We start from the raw sequence: 14,400 nt of genomic DNA on the forward strand, positions 1-14,400 counted from the left end.
ACTTGAAATGCATATAAAATATACAAGTTTTATTGTACATAACTCACAAAAGCCTGTATGAGTGCAGTAAGGTGGCTAGCCTATTATTAATATAATGAAGGTAATGAAAGGTCGTTGATATTGCAGTTCTCTCAGTTAACCAGTGATTTTACTGACCTTGTTTTCAGTCACTAATACTAGTGTGCCAAAGTAGAATATTCTTTTCAACAATCACAAACTGTGGTTGGAGAGTTTGAAAGAGACTGAATAAGAAACGGAAAGAAGAAGTAACCACCGCAACACTTTCCCTGTTCACTAACCCTGCTTGTGGTGCCTGCGGGTCGGTGCCGTCAAATGTGACACACCAAGAAAAAGAAAAAGAAAAGGCATACTCATCTACTGGCAATGAGAAATTAGATTATTGCCTATTTTTAGAGGGTTTTCCCGTGTTTAAAAACCAGTATTTACGTGCTACTTTTGGTGAAGGAGTATCAGAAGGACAGAAAGAACTCACTGCACTGGGTTAATAAACATCAAAGGAATAGTGGCGTAACTCTAAAATCAATATTTAATTTTATTAAGTTGTTGCGAGGCAGCGACTGCGATACAGTGAGTTCATTGAATGTTTGCTGAGGAAACATCTGAGACGTGTTTCAATGAAGCCAAGATGTGCACTTCAATGTTCTGATATCGTTTAGTCACGATATCGGAACGTCGAGAATACCTAGTTGTGAGACACCATGAATGTACGGTAACATTTGTCTCAACAGGATCTGCAGATCACTACAGAGAACTCTTTTGGGCTCCACATTTTCTGCACATTACACTTTCACAATATGTCATGAGAAACATATTTATATTAACATCAGTGTCTAAACCATGAACTTCCTTAATCAGTAGTCTGAGAATGCATTCTTGAAACAAACGTTTGTAATATTTTTCTATGATTTACAAGAAAAATAAGAATTTATTATCATCACAGCAAATTTGCCCATCTGTCATCAGCACAATTATCCCACTATCTGTCTTCGTGATCGTGATGGCACAATTCACCTGTTGTTGAATTAGTTTGGAAGCTGCTCCATCTTGTTCAATGTCATTATAAGATGATATAACTTTGATAGATTTTAACCGATGTTTAGACCTCACATGTTGTACAGCAGACGGCCCGTCATGAAAATTCAAACCATTTCATATCACCCTTTTTTTTCCAAGTGGAATTTTCTGAAAAAATATCGCTTCAACATATAAACCTCATATCCTGCGTTAAATGTCTGAAAATGACACATTGTTAATATTTTGACCTTAGTTTGACAAAAAACACACATCACAACAGACTTTACCCAATTGGTTGTGAACTAAGTGTTTTGGATTTAGGTCTTGTTCTTGGACATATCTTCCATTTTTGACATCTATCAGTCCATGTATATAATTGGTCCGTGTGTGTGCAGGCTACAGAATGAGGATCCTCTTCCCGAAGGTTGGGAGATCCGGTACACAAGGGAAGGGGTTCGCTACTTTGTGGATCACAACACCCGAACCACCACTTTCAGCGACCCCCGCACTGGAAAGTCCTCTGTGTAAGAACACATTTTAAAACAATTTACTTGTTAGTGGGTTCTACTTAAGCCATACTAGAAGCTGTTTAGTCGGCAGCCTGCAGAGAAGCGGCAATGGGAGCTTGTTGCATAGAGAACATTTGACCAGGAACAGATGGAGTTATGTTTTGCTTTAATATTCTACATGCAGCTCAAATAAGTTAAAGAAAATATTTATTGATTCAGAAAAATATGGTTCCCAGTGGTATTTAATTTCAATGGGTTCTTTTCACGCAGGGATGTTCAGGGAATTTGATTAATTTTCTCCGGAATACTTCAAGGGACCATACCAGATCATATTTCACATGACTATGTATTTGTTTTTCATTATGTGAGGAAGATTGAACTGTTGACCCCTGAAGAATCCATTTCATGACATCTATCAGCTCATACTTCTATGTTTGATCTTTTAAAAATGTTTTCATTCTTCTCAGCACCAAAGGCCCTCAGATTGCTTATGAGCGCAGCTTTCGGTGGAAGCTTGCCCATTTTCGCTACTTGTGCCAGGTAGGTGTTTTCTTTCTCTTACTCCATCACTCTATTTCTGGCTCGTCTTAATCATATCTCCCCTCCTTCCTGTCTTTGTTCAGTCCAATGCTCTCCCTAGCCATGTGAAGATCACCGTCTCCAGACAGACGTTGTTTGAAGACTCTTTCCAGCAAGTAAGAGAGTCCATCTACCACTGTCCGGTTCAAGCTTAAACTGATGCTATACAGCACATACAGTAATGAGCTTCAAGTGCAGCGATGCATCACAGCCTACATACACAGTTTCCCTCTATTTTATATTCCAATAAATGCATGCTAACTGTGCCTAGGTCATTTGCTGATCTTGTGTGTGTTTTCTGTTTGTTAGATTATGGCCCTGAAGCCTTACGACTTGAGAAGAAGACTCTATGTTATCTTCAGAGGCGAGGAGGGTCTAGACTATGGTGGTTTAGCCAGGTAATATAGACAATAAGAAAAAGTATAATGTGAATTAAAAATATTTTTTATATATTATCTTTTTGCAGAATGTGAACTGTTATTGATCATGTGCAACTTTTGTCTCCACCTCTCTCTCTCTCTCTCTCTCTCTCTCTCTCTCTCTCTCTTCAATTTTCCATCTTTTCCTCTTTTAATTTCCTTCCCAATTTCTATTCTAATTCATCCCCCCACATACGCTCTGATATCGTCGTCCTTTCTCCTTGCCTCTGTCTTTTTGTCCCACACCTAACTTTGCAGAGAGTGGTTCTTCTTGTTGTCCCATGAAGTGCTGAACCCCATGTACTGTCTGTTTGAGTATGCCGGCAAGAGCAACTACTGTCTGCAGATCAACCCGGCCTCTGCTATCAACCCGGACCACCTCTCCTACTTCTGCTTTATAGGCCGCTTCATTGCAATGGCAAGTTCACATGCGAACAATTCTGATAACACTAACACCTACGCAATCATAACAAGCTGACATAAGATATGGCAGCACTTTTATAACCACACATTAAATAATAAAGCATGTCCAAACAAAACAAGGTAAGATTTATTTTGTTACGAATGCTCTTTAAAATTGTGCTGCATGTGTTCATATTTTCTGAATGTCAACCATGCTTTTATTCACCAAACACTTTCAGCTATCAGGCATTCATCAGGGTGGTGTCTGGAGCTGTTTCTGGTTTCCTTTTATATAATACATTAATCTGCATTGTGATCTATATATATCGCCATTGATACCATATTTTCAGATTGACCATCACAGTAATAACAATAAAAGTTATTTTTCTTCTCTTTTGCTGCAGGCACTTTTCCACGGCAAGTTTATTGACACAGGCTTCTCTCTGCCTTTCTACAAACGCATGCTGAACAAGAAGCTAATACTTAAAGACCTGGAGTCCATTGACCCAGAGTTCTACAACTCCCTTATATGGATCAGGTAATGTCTACACAGCCTTCAGAATGTATTGTATATTCTTCTGATGGTAGAGAGCATGGCAGGACAATTAACATCTGTTAAGTCCCTGCACATATTCTAATGTTGTTGATCACATTACTGTCAATCTTTTGAGAGTGAAACACCAGTTTTTGTGTTGTTGTTGATTTGACAGGCCTTTTATTACAGAGTCTGTAACAGGAGGACACACTGCCATAACATTTTATTTTTTTAAACAAACTTCAGTTCTGATCATCACTACCAAATATAAAAAATAATATTCAGGAATTTTAACCCTTTAATTAAATGCCACTTTGTTTAAACAATGCCACTGTTAAAAACCTTTTTATTGGTTTTAGGCTTTTATTATTCAGACAGATATACTGTAAATATTTTTATTGATTTCTGGAGGGGGCCAAACTAGTGCACAAAGATTAAGGTTGGCTCAGTGTGGGTCTGTTTATTGATGCTCAATAACAAGCTCTAAGTATCTGATCAATTAGATATCTGCTATCTATAAATGCTTTCAACACTTGCTTACTTCATATTCACTTTGAACTTTGAACCTGAAACGGACTAGAACCAAAAGCCAACCATGTATCATCATTTTCATTGGTGAAGACCACGGGAACCAAACTGCATGTGCGGAAAAACATCCAAACACAATACTATAGCCCAAAATCCCAAGTTCTTTTTAATTATTTGTATTTAATTTCATTCCGTTTGTATTGCTAAGTAAATATTAACTAATAAGTTTCAGTTAAAGTGTTTGGAGTGTTGATCAAGAAAACGTTGGGACCTCAACCACAAAAATGTCTGGCACTACAGAGATATGGAGAGAAGACAGACTACACATGCATACGTATGTGTACGCATGTCAGATGCTATGAGGATGAAGATCAAGATGCAAGAACAGCTTTGAACAAAGATTGAGCAAACACTGGCCACGGCTAGGCAGTTAGACTTGATACTTGTGGATGGAAACTTGGATATTTTAGAATTATTCGTTTCTTTTTGCTACAATGAGCTGTTCACCGCTGATTATTCTTTGGTAGCAACACAATCTCATCTCTCCTCAGGGACAACAACATTGAAGAGTGTGGCCTGGAGATGTACTTCTCAGTGGACATGGAGATCCTGGGGAAGATCACTTCTCATGACCTCAAACCTGATGGCACCAATGTTCTAGTCACTGAGGAGAACAAAGAGGAGTATATCAGGTACAGTATAACAGCTGTTTTATCATAATGGCAACTATATATGACCTCTAATTATCATTTAGAGTCCATTTTAAACTTACATAGTTTGTGTTTGCTGGCTGGCTTGCAGTCTGATGGCAGAGTGGAGGTTCTCCCGCGGGGTTGAAGGTCAGACGAAAGCTTTCCTGGACGGCTTCAACGAGGTGGTTCCACTTCAGTGGCTCCAGTACTTTGATGAAAAGGAGCTTGAGGTGAGCAGCATAGCTGGTAGTGCAGTAACAAGCTCTGTCCTATTCGATGTTTCTGGTGTGTGTTGATTTTGATCTCAATAGCCTACCCCACTCAACAGAGATTTCAACGCATTAATAAATAAATAAGATGAAATAATGAAGATGTGTGTAGAAAATCATTGTCCCTCTACTTCTGTGTGCTTTGTGTTCCATGTCTCGGTTATTTACTTGTATGCGTTTGTTTGATCCAGGTGATGCTGTGTGGCATGCAGGAGGTAGACCTTCAGGACTGGCAGAGGAACACGGTATACCGTCACTACACACGGAACAGCAAACAGATCATCTGGTTCTGGCAGGTACGGTCAAACAAACCCAGACCTTGTTTCTACACTGAATAAAAATATAAACGCAACACTTGGTTTTTCTCAAATTTCCCCAAAATCCGAAGCCTTTTGCTGCGCACACAAATGAAATGAAATGTATGTTAGTGAGGACAGATGTAGCACATCAAGATGCTGATTAAACAGCATGATACAGAATGATAAAAGCTTACAGATAACCTTTCTTTTGAGTTCAGTTCACACCTTTTCAATGTTTATTTGAAATGTCATATCATCTGATGATTGACAGCCTGTCTCGTCAGTAGTGTGCGGACACTGATGTGTGTGTGTGTGTGTGTGTGTGTGTGTGTGTGTGTGTTGTCACTTCCTCCCCTGCAGCTGGTGAAAGAAGTGGACAACGAAGTGCGATTGCGGCTCATGCAGTTTGTCACTGGAACCTGCCGGCTTCCTCTGGGCGGCTTCGCTGAGCTTATGGGTCAGTGACAGACAGACACACAAAGAGCAGCACATTTCCAACATAATCATTCAGACGCCAAGAGCTACAGATGCATACTAGGCACTGGTCAATTTCTTTTTCCAATGTTCTCACCCTTCATCTTCTTTTGCAATGCAGGAAGTAACGGGCCCCAGAAGTTCTGCATTGAGAAGGTGGGGAAGGACACATGGCTCCCTCGGAGCCACACATGGTGAGTCGAACTTCTGAAATTGAAATTTATTTTAAAATCATCATGGTGTGATTTTTCTTTTCGAGCATCTATAGCAAACCCTTGTGATTTTGTGAGTCTGTAGAATGCAATTTGTAGGCCGGGACATCTCTGCAGCACCACAATACTTGATTCAGAATCATACACACATTTTGTCTTTAACAAATATTGTGATTTCGCTAAAATTCCGATCAATTGTTCAGCCTTCTGATACATTCCTCCCTCAGAGTTTTGCCTAGATGTTATTCCACTATATTACTATTCTCAGGGATGTACTGTGATGTACTGTGACTTGCATGATGTTTTACACTGTATTCTGCATCAGTTTTGCAGACGTACAGCCCTGCAAGTTAGTTGGAGAGCTGTAGATAATATTGGGTTAATGTGTAATCATCTGACCCTTGTCTTTTCAGTTTCAACCGTCTGGACTTGCCTCCTTACAAGAGCTTCGAACAGCTGAAAGAGAAGTTGCTGTTTGCCATCGAGGAAACAGAAGGATTTGGCCAAGAATAGAAGGTCCCCTTGTATTTCTCTCCCTCCCCCAACGCTGTTTATTCAGCCAAGTAAACAAACTAAAAAAAGAATTGCACAAGATAACCACCAATGTATATAAGCTATTTTGTCATTTTAAACCAAATCTTAATTTGCAGCATAATTTTTGCTGCAATCCTGTTTCCCAGCCCTTAAATATTATAAGATACCCCATCATGAAATATGCAAGCATTTCAGCATTTTTGCTCCTCTGTTTAAAAACAGAAATCATGGATTTTTTTGTTTCCTCCCCTCTGCTGACTGGCTTTTTAAAAGAGACTGAAAGTGTTTTTGAGAGGATTTTATAGTTGAAGCGCAATCTTCTTTTAAAGCTCTAGTTCTATAGAGCTTTCTAAATGGCAAGAGTAGTATTGGGGTCTGGTGCCTGAATTTGTTTTTCCCCCCCGTTGGAACCACAGTAATTGTTGCAATTATTTTTGCGTGCTTGCATGGCTGCCTCTAAAGAAGAGAAGACTGCTGTGACCGCCCTCTACCACCACCTATACACACAAAGACATTTTAGCATGGACGCTCTGTCTCTTAATGAGCTTTTTTACCATTATCATCAAAAAGGGCAAAGTGCTCAGTATGGACAGATCTGAAGCAGCGAATAACCCTCTCATACAACCTTAATGAGATTGTGGACACCAGTCCAGAGTAAGAGACATCATCGATCCTCCCTCGGATGAAGACGGAAAAGGACTCTATCATGAAGTTTGTGGAGAAAGGCTACTATATCAAAAGGAATATTGGGACTGAAGGAAAATATTCTAAATGAAAGTAAAAGAGTGAATTGTGAGTGTGGTGGCAGTGGGGCCTGTGGTTCATAGTTCCAGCCACCTACACTGCAGCCCACTGCTTCAGTTCAGTAAGATTACACACTCAGCTTTCATTTAAAGATTAAGCTGTTTGGGAAATTGTCACAACAAAAGAGACAAAAAATGGACTGAGTGGGTCGTGTGTGTGCTTGGTGGATTCTCTTAAACCTCATTGAAATTGGATCTCGGACTGTAAATGGTCTTCAGTCGTATGAAGCCACTGACATGATTATTTGATAACATTAACTTAAAAGTATCACAATAGACAAATCCCCCTACAGTGCATCTTTCCATTAACCTTATCACCGTAACATAATGCATATCAAATAATATTTGAATCATTAAAATCTAAGACTGCATATGATATATGGCCATCGAGTGTTGTAACAAGGCCCAAAGGCCATCTCCTTCATACGACTGTACATTCATACGTGTACTAAAAGAAGCTGTTCTCACTTAACCAACTACAACTGAAGAATCCGAGCATTATTGCAAAATAATTAATTATTGTGGCAGTAAATGGTTAATACGTTTTTGGTCAGTGGTCATAAATGAGATTATGGACAAAAATGTCAAATTTCATGTCTTGAATGACTTGAAAACAACATGTACACATATTGCATGCAGGCAGCACAGAGTGAAAACTGGCCAATTAAAATACAAATTAAATCACATTTTTAAGGGCCTGATGGGTTTACTATAAATATGGGTATCTAAAAGTATTAAGTGGGTCATAAACCTCTTTGGTATTGTTAGAAAATACATATAGTCAGTGTGTATCTGCTGTTGAGGCTGCAGCTAAGATGCACAAAATGATCTTCAAGCCATGCTGAGCCTTCCTCCCTGAGATCATACCATTTAATTTATTCAGCCCGTGTTCATTCTCATTCTCAGGTTCTGTGCTGAGGTGAGAGAGCCTTAGTTTAATAAAGATTTTTGTTTGTGTAAATCAGTTAAGTTGCAGAAAAGAAAGCATACTAGTCTTTCACATACAAATAATGATTAATGAGACACTAAAGTGCCACAGACCAAATAAACGTGTGGAAAACGTCCACATCGCATCTCCTCAGCAGCCTCGAGGCCTGCTTGGAGAGTGACACAGCATTGCAGTGCTATATGTTGTGTGTTTTTGTTTTTGCACCCCCCACGTTCCCCTTGTCCTTTCTTTCCTTTAATTCTTCAGGGTACATGTCCTTTTTGTTTTTCACGTGTAACTCCATTGTTTCTAAACTCTGGTGCTTATTCTTTCAGTCAGTGGTCTAAACGCAGCTATGGCAGCGGCATGCCATTTTCCTTGTTTTCTCTCGCATTGTCTTTTTCAGACCACTGCAAACAGCAGCAAGCTGTCTTTTTATAGGAGGAGCTTGTGGATACTCAAGTTATCAGTCATGTATATAACATGTATTCAGCTGTCCCTGTGGAAGAGCTGGAAGGAGGGACGACAGTATGAAGAAAAACATTTACTGTAGCAAAAGGAGCCGACTTTCAAGAGAAGTCAATACTGCATAACTTTGTGCTTCCTTAATTTGAACAGAAATATGTAATCGAAGAAAATCAACTGTGTATGTGAATATTCATTGTATAAAGATAATGAAAGTAAATAAAGTACTTAAATATTATAATTAATTACACAGAGCCGCCGCTCCATTGATGGAAATCTGTGATGCCTTTTGTTCTTATCAGAAATAGATGGGACGTTTCAGGTTGCCTTCACTGTAGCCAGTGACGAGATGAAGCGACACCTGGAGAGCAAAGCTGACCATGATACTGAACATCCTTTCAGTACATGATGCAGCAGGGAACTTCTTACTGTGCTGAATGCAGTTCAGGCCGTCTGAAACACATCCAAACTGTAACATATCGCGTGTAGATACACACTGTAAACACCAACTACACTGTACAGAATGCCCCTTTACTGGAGACGATGTGTATAGAAGATTCATTTTTAATCTGCTTTCACCCATTTTAATGAAGAGAGATGGATTTATGAGATACAAATAAATAAGTGAATAAACCCCCTCCATGACCATGCTTTTCTTTTTTTGTTGTGTGATTATCGGGGGACGAGAATCCTTCTGCTCAGGATTCACAACAAAACTGTTGGCAATTTTTATTCTGTTAAGAAACAAATAAAACCATGTGCTCTTGGTTTATCCTTTGTTTTGATTGGATCTTGCCTGTGGAAATAACCCTAATTAAAAAATGTATCTGACCATCTTTACAGCTGGTTTGAATTAATTTCTTCAGTCAGTATGTGTGTGACTCGTGCCAATAAGAGCTGCAATATTCCGTCTGAAAGCTGCAGGCTTTAGCTAATATACAATTTTCAAACTCAATGCCTCTGGCCTCGGCTGTCACCAGCATTTTGTTATCAGGTTGTCCGCCCATCCCTTTCTGTCAACGCAATATCTTAACGCCTGGAGGAAATGTCTATATGTGGCACAAAGCCAACTTAGACTCAAGCTTGACTGGATTAGAAATTGGTCGTCAAAGGTGACTTTGACCTCACACAAAACATGTTTTGGTCCTAACTCTAGAATTCATGTGCTAATGAGAATTTCACACACGTCTAATGGGATAGGATGATGAAGTGAACAAACATGGATGTTAACTGTAATTCTAGTATTTTTTTATTGGAGGCTTGAAATTCTACCTTGCCAACAGAAGACTGGTGTCACGGTGAATGTGTTGAAGACTAATGGTCTCTGTGGCAGTGGGGTGTGGTTAGGGCGCCGGCTGCTGGGGGAGAGACAGGAGTGTCCCAGCTGGAGGCCAGACAGCTGAACAGAATCAGGTAATCAGTCACATAATAAATGCATGGTGATGGCCTGGTTCTGTTCTCTTGCAGTAGGCTGGGTTCCAGAGGAGACGGAGACGCTTGGTGAGCCAAGACGCAGCGCAGCCTGGAGAGCGACGAGAAGCAGAGTGACGGACTGGAGAGCGACCTGTTAGTGTGCTTGTGATAGGAAGCTGACCTGTGTGCGAATAAAGCGGTGTGTGTGACCCTATACTCTCTCTGTCATCCCTGTAACTGACTGGACAAGAGGTCCACAGTCTCATTACAGTTTTTGTATACACAAAAAATGTATCGACAGTATGCACACAATTCTTAAAACTTGAACCTCATCAACAACAAGACTCGAGACTCTGCACCATTTTATTGTTTTCACACTTTGTTCACCTGGAGACACCAATTGGTCTCTGTTCAAACTTATTGAAGTGCATTTAACTGTGCCACTTACATCACTTTTATAGCAGGAAGATTACAATAATTATAGGGTGATGTATAGGGTTTGCATTGTTATATTGTTCCATCCAGTATGTTATTGACAGCTACAGTAAACGCGACTGAAGACCAGAAAGCTCATTTATCTTTTTTTTTTGTTTTATCAGAGTCAACCTGCAATCTATAGGTGTGACACAAAGAGCATGTGCGTCCTCCAAAGCTAGAGAGCAGTCAAGTTTAAGAGGAATTCAGGCATGAATTTATAAACAAGAGATCCTGTTAACTATTGCAATATCAAACGTTAAATGTTGAAATTTTAATTTAACCCAAAGCTGAATGATAAAACATAGTCGTGTGTTAATAATCACAGAATCAGGTTAAAAAGCAGCGAGCAATTAACAGTCCAAACGTCCCCGAAAGCATCACGTTCCACTCAGTGGTAATAACAGCTTCATCCCAGTTTCTTCAAGAGATCAACTGCCTCTCCATGGACCTGCAAAGGAACAAATATGCTGTAAACTAACTTTACATTGTACGGTTTACGTATCAAGAATCCTCACAGTTAAACTATTACATTTTGGTGAATTAATTATGAAAACACAGTCGATCACAAGCTAGTAGTCGAAGTGTGTGTACCTCTCGGTCTTCCTGTGTGTGAGCAGGGTACTCTTTTGCTCTGGTTAGAAAGAGCAGCGCTTTTTCTTTGTCGTTCATGCCCATGTAGGTCCTACCCAGCATCAGCAGGTTTTTACTGTAGAAGTTTGGATCAACTGAAAAAAAAATTAAACGCAGAAATAGTTAAAGAAAGTATTTACAGCAGCAATTTTTTCAGTGAATGCCTCGGGGACTTTATTAGCATCCTGTGTTTTACCTTCTTCAGCTTTCAAGAAGAATTGCAAAGCCTGAAAAAGGGGGAAAACATGAGATCATCAAAACCAAATAACCCGAAGCTGTTTTAACACTCAGTTATTGTGCAGTTGGTGACAAAGCAAAGGAAGAGCGGTACAGACAGAGCAGTCCTCACTTCCTCATATGTGGCAGTAGGTGGTGTTGAAAAAATGACAGCCGCCACCTTGCGTTGATACCAAGGCAGCTCAGCAAAAGCAAAGCACCTAAGAAAGAGAAGACACACATATTACCCTGAATAATAAAACCATACTGACTTAAAGCTCTATTAATGTGTTATTGTGAATGATTTGGCACAATAGCCACATCTTGGTCTGAGATTGCAACTGCAGTCTGTCACTTTTCCCCCCTGTTAACCTCTAGTGGCGAACAAGGAGAAATGCAACAACAGGTGCAGTTTTTGCTCCAAAACAGCCAAAGATATTATTACCCCTCTAAAAAGAATAAATGGTAAAGATGTGCATCTTTTAGTCTCATGCACACACTGTTTTTTTATTCATCTGGTTTACATTTTATTCTGTTTGCATTGTTTGGGCCTAAAATAGTCACAACTAGTGTTACTGGAATACCTTAAATATTATCAACATGAGATACCATTGATAACATTGAGGGAATAACATTTTAGATTTTTGTTAAAAGATAAATATAACAAGGCTATAAGATAACAATGTTGACTTCTCTTGTCTTGGCTAGTAGCAGAGAATGTTTTTTACAACTATAGTTTGTTACAGTGAAAGAAAGACTCACCAGTGACCCAAAATATGCAAAGAAGTGGCATCTTTGGGATTGAGCTCAAGAGCTTTCTAGGAAAAAGCACCAAGTTTCACGTCAGAATACAGTTACATTGAACAAATTGACAATGTGGCATTGACCCAAATGTCCTCTCACCTCTAGATGTTCCCTGATGATGTAAGCATTTCCTATTTTCACCTTGACTCCCTCGTATTCCCCAACATCACTGAGACATACTGCATACCACTGTGTGAGGAGAGGAAGACAGTTCGGTCAAATCTCATTTCTTTTTTAAGCCTTTTTAAATGAAATTGTTTTATAATGGCAACATGCTGCAAGTTTTTGTTTTTCTTACTTTGTGTGCGGCGAAACACTTCTCATCCTTCTCCAGTGCCTTCTTTGCATATTCGAAGCCCTCGAATATCAGCTGCTTCTTCCGTTCGGCCTCCATGTTGGGCAGGACGGCCATGTCCCGAGACGCCCGGGCCAGCCTCCACAGGAACTCTGCTTCATCGCTGGAAGAAGAAACAAAATCACAAGTTAAACTCATCATGTGTATTAAACGTTTAACATTGTTGCTCTCTGGAGATATAATTACTAAAAGACACTGTGGCAGAAGACAATGCAGTCAACTTTCAATTTAAAAGTAAATAAAGAGCATAATAGAGGTGGGGACCGAAAAGAGTTAGTTATGGTCACAGTTTGGACTTTGTCCTTATTTGTAGAGCTGCAACAATTAGTCGATTAGCCGACCAGTAGAAAAATAAATTTGCAACTATTTTGAAAATCGACTGATAGTTAAAGTAATATTTCATGCAAAAATATTATATCTACATCAACGTCTTTAGGTTTCCGACTGACAAAACAAGGACATTTAAAAACATCACCTTGAACTTTGAGAAACTAGGATGGACATTCTTTACTATTTTCTGACATTTCATAGACGAACAATTAATTAATTATTTGAGAAAATAACAGGCAGATTCATTGATAATGAAAATAATCGTTAGGTGCAGCTCTACATACCTGTCCTTGTAGTTTAGTAGCAGCTGGTACAGCTTCTCTGACTCTGCAGAGCTGTAAAGGTAGTCAGCCTGCTCCAAAACCTCCTCTACACAGACAGAAAACACAACAGCAAATTCAGCCAGAACTGGTCTTATGACTAAACCTCAACTCTGTCTCTCTTATTCCTTTTTCCTAAAACATGTTGATTATAGGATTGTGGAATTCTCCACCTAATTAGTGAATACAATAAACATGCTTGCCTAAATCTGTATTTGAATGATATCTCACACCTTTGCAATACTACCTTTTTCTAAAGCGTGGACCACGGCTGAACTCTGCACTCTGTGATAAGTTTCATAACCCAGACAGGAAAGTGTGGGGAGCCCAAGGAGGAATGCAACTCTTCCACTCTGTACACAAGAAAGGAAATCACTTAAAGGCTAATAAGAAAACCTATGCAAGGAAGTTCAATGTGATTTCTGGGTTAGGGTTAGCTTACAATGACTTTATAATGTTTAGTCTCAGTTGACCGAAGGTAACTTGACCTGACCTGACCTGTGAAGCGTCACACTCCATTATAATCAATAGTTTTAATTACACTATTATTGGTTAAACTTAAACTAAAGTATGATAAATTATACACATTATTTCTCATCATCATACCAAACCTGTTACACAATGACAGCGATGACATATTCTGATACAAAGCAACAGTATGGCTGAGCAGCTCACTGACAGTAAAGCCCTGCTGCCCTTTTACCTACATAAGCAATTAAGCATATAAGAAATCGCTTTAACAGTGGCACAATTGTTCTTCAAAATCGTAAATGCATGCGTCTAAAAGTGAACGCTTCAAACAGTTTGATGCAGAATAACAACACTGTTCGATGAGTGCGAATAAAAAGCATAGCTATTTACAGTCAGAGCAGTGGCAGTCCTTTTTAAAGATGTCCAGTAGTACCGGTTTGTCCCTCTGGTTCTGATGCCTTTTGCACCAGGTGCTGCAGACAGTAAAGTCCTGCTCACACATCGCCTTAACACTATCCCAGCCATGTCCAAGCCCAAACGTTTAATGTTCAGAAGTTATGAAGACATCATATTTAGAGGCCGGTACGCAAATACAAAAAACATTCAAGAGCACAAACTAAAACGTTGCAAAATGACAATAATTGGGGATGTTTGTCTCTTGACTAACACAAATATTATATTTTATTTTTTAGTTCGCCTCA

At 39.3% G+C, this 14,400-nt stretch overlaps 2 protein-coding genes across 2 annotated transcripts in view; one reads left to right on the forward strand and one right to left on the reverse strand.

Annotated features, from left to right (window-relative positions):
- The window catches only part of LOC115025371 (NEDD4-like E3 ubiquitin-protein ligase WWP1), a 28,022-nt gene extending 18,503 nt beyond the window's left edge, over positions 1-9,519 (forward strand). The window contains exons 14-25 of the mRNA XM_029457555.1: positions 1,431-1,559; positions 2,012-2,084; positions 2,168-2,239; positions 2,433-2,521; positions 2,801-2,960; positions 3,349-3,482; positions 4,559-4,699; positions 4,809-4,929; positions 5,160-5,264; positions 5,628-5,724; positions 5,863-5,935; positions 6,367-9,519. Of these exons, the coding sequence (XP_029313415.1) occupies positions 1,431-1,559; positions 2,012-2,084; positions 2,168-2,239; positions 2,433-2,521; positions 2,801-2,960; positions 3,349-3,482; positions 4,559-4,699; positions 4,809-4,929; positions 5,160-5,264; positions 5,628-5,724; positions 5,863-5,935; positions 6,367-6,466 (1,294 nt within the window). The 3' untranslated portion in view covers positions 6,467-9,519. The remainder of the gene's footprint in view (positions 1-1,430; positions 1,560-2,011; positions 2,085-2,167; positions 2,240-2,432; positions 2,522-2,800; positions 2,961-3,348; positions 3,483-4,558; positions 4,700-4,808; positions 4,930-5,159; positions 5,265-5,627; positions 5,725-5,862; positions 5,936-6,366) is intronic.
- Positions 9,520-10,440: 921 nt separating this feature from the next.
- Positions 10,441-14,288, reverse strand: rmdn1 (regulator of microtubule dynamics 1). The gene is made up of 10 exons (XM_029457787.1): positions 14,090-14,288; positions 13,476-13,581; positions 13,193-13,277; positions 12,522-12,681; positions 12,323-12,412; positions 12,182-12,237; positions 11,553-11,640; positions 11,400-11,430; positions 11,165-11,298; positions 10,441-11,021 (listed from the first exon to the last, which is right to left on the reverse strand). Exons 1-10 carry the CDS (start codon positions 14,222-14,224, stop codon positions 10,980-10,982), a joined length of 927 nt encoding a protein of 308 aa, XP_029313647.1. The 5' UTR covers positions 14,225-14,288; the 3' UTR covers positions 10,441-10,979.
- Between the last annotated feature and the right edge of the window lie 112 nt (positions 14,289-14,400).

Source organism: Cottoperca gobio, chromosome 20 (genome assembly GCF_900634415.1).
Source record: "Cottoperca gobio chromosome 20, fCotGob3.1, whole genome shotgun sequence".
Taxonomy (NCBI): domain Eukaryota; kingdom Metazoa; phylum Chordata; class Actinopteri; order Perciformes; family Bovichtidae; genus Cottoperca; species Cottoperca gobio.

Excerpts from the sequence above, each read along its gene's own strand:
- rmdn1 (XM_029457787.1), bottom strand. The coding sequence starts at position 14,224 with ATGGCTGGGATAGTGTTAAGGCGATGTGTGAGCAGGACTTTACTGTCT. Across the intron at positions 13,278-13,475 it reads GGTCCACGCTTTAGAAAAAG|AGGAGGTTTTGGAGCAGGCT; the intron begins GTAGTATTGCAA and ends CTGTCTGTGTAG. Across the intron at positions 12,238-12,322 it reads TCATCAGGGAACATCTAGAG|AAAGCTCTTGAGCTCAATCC; the intron begins GTGAGAGGACAT and ends GCTTTTTCCTAG.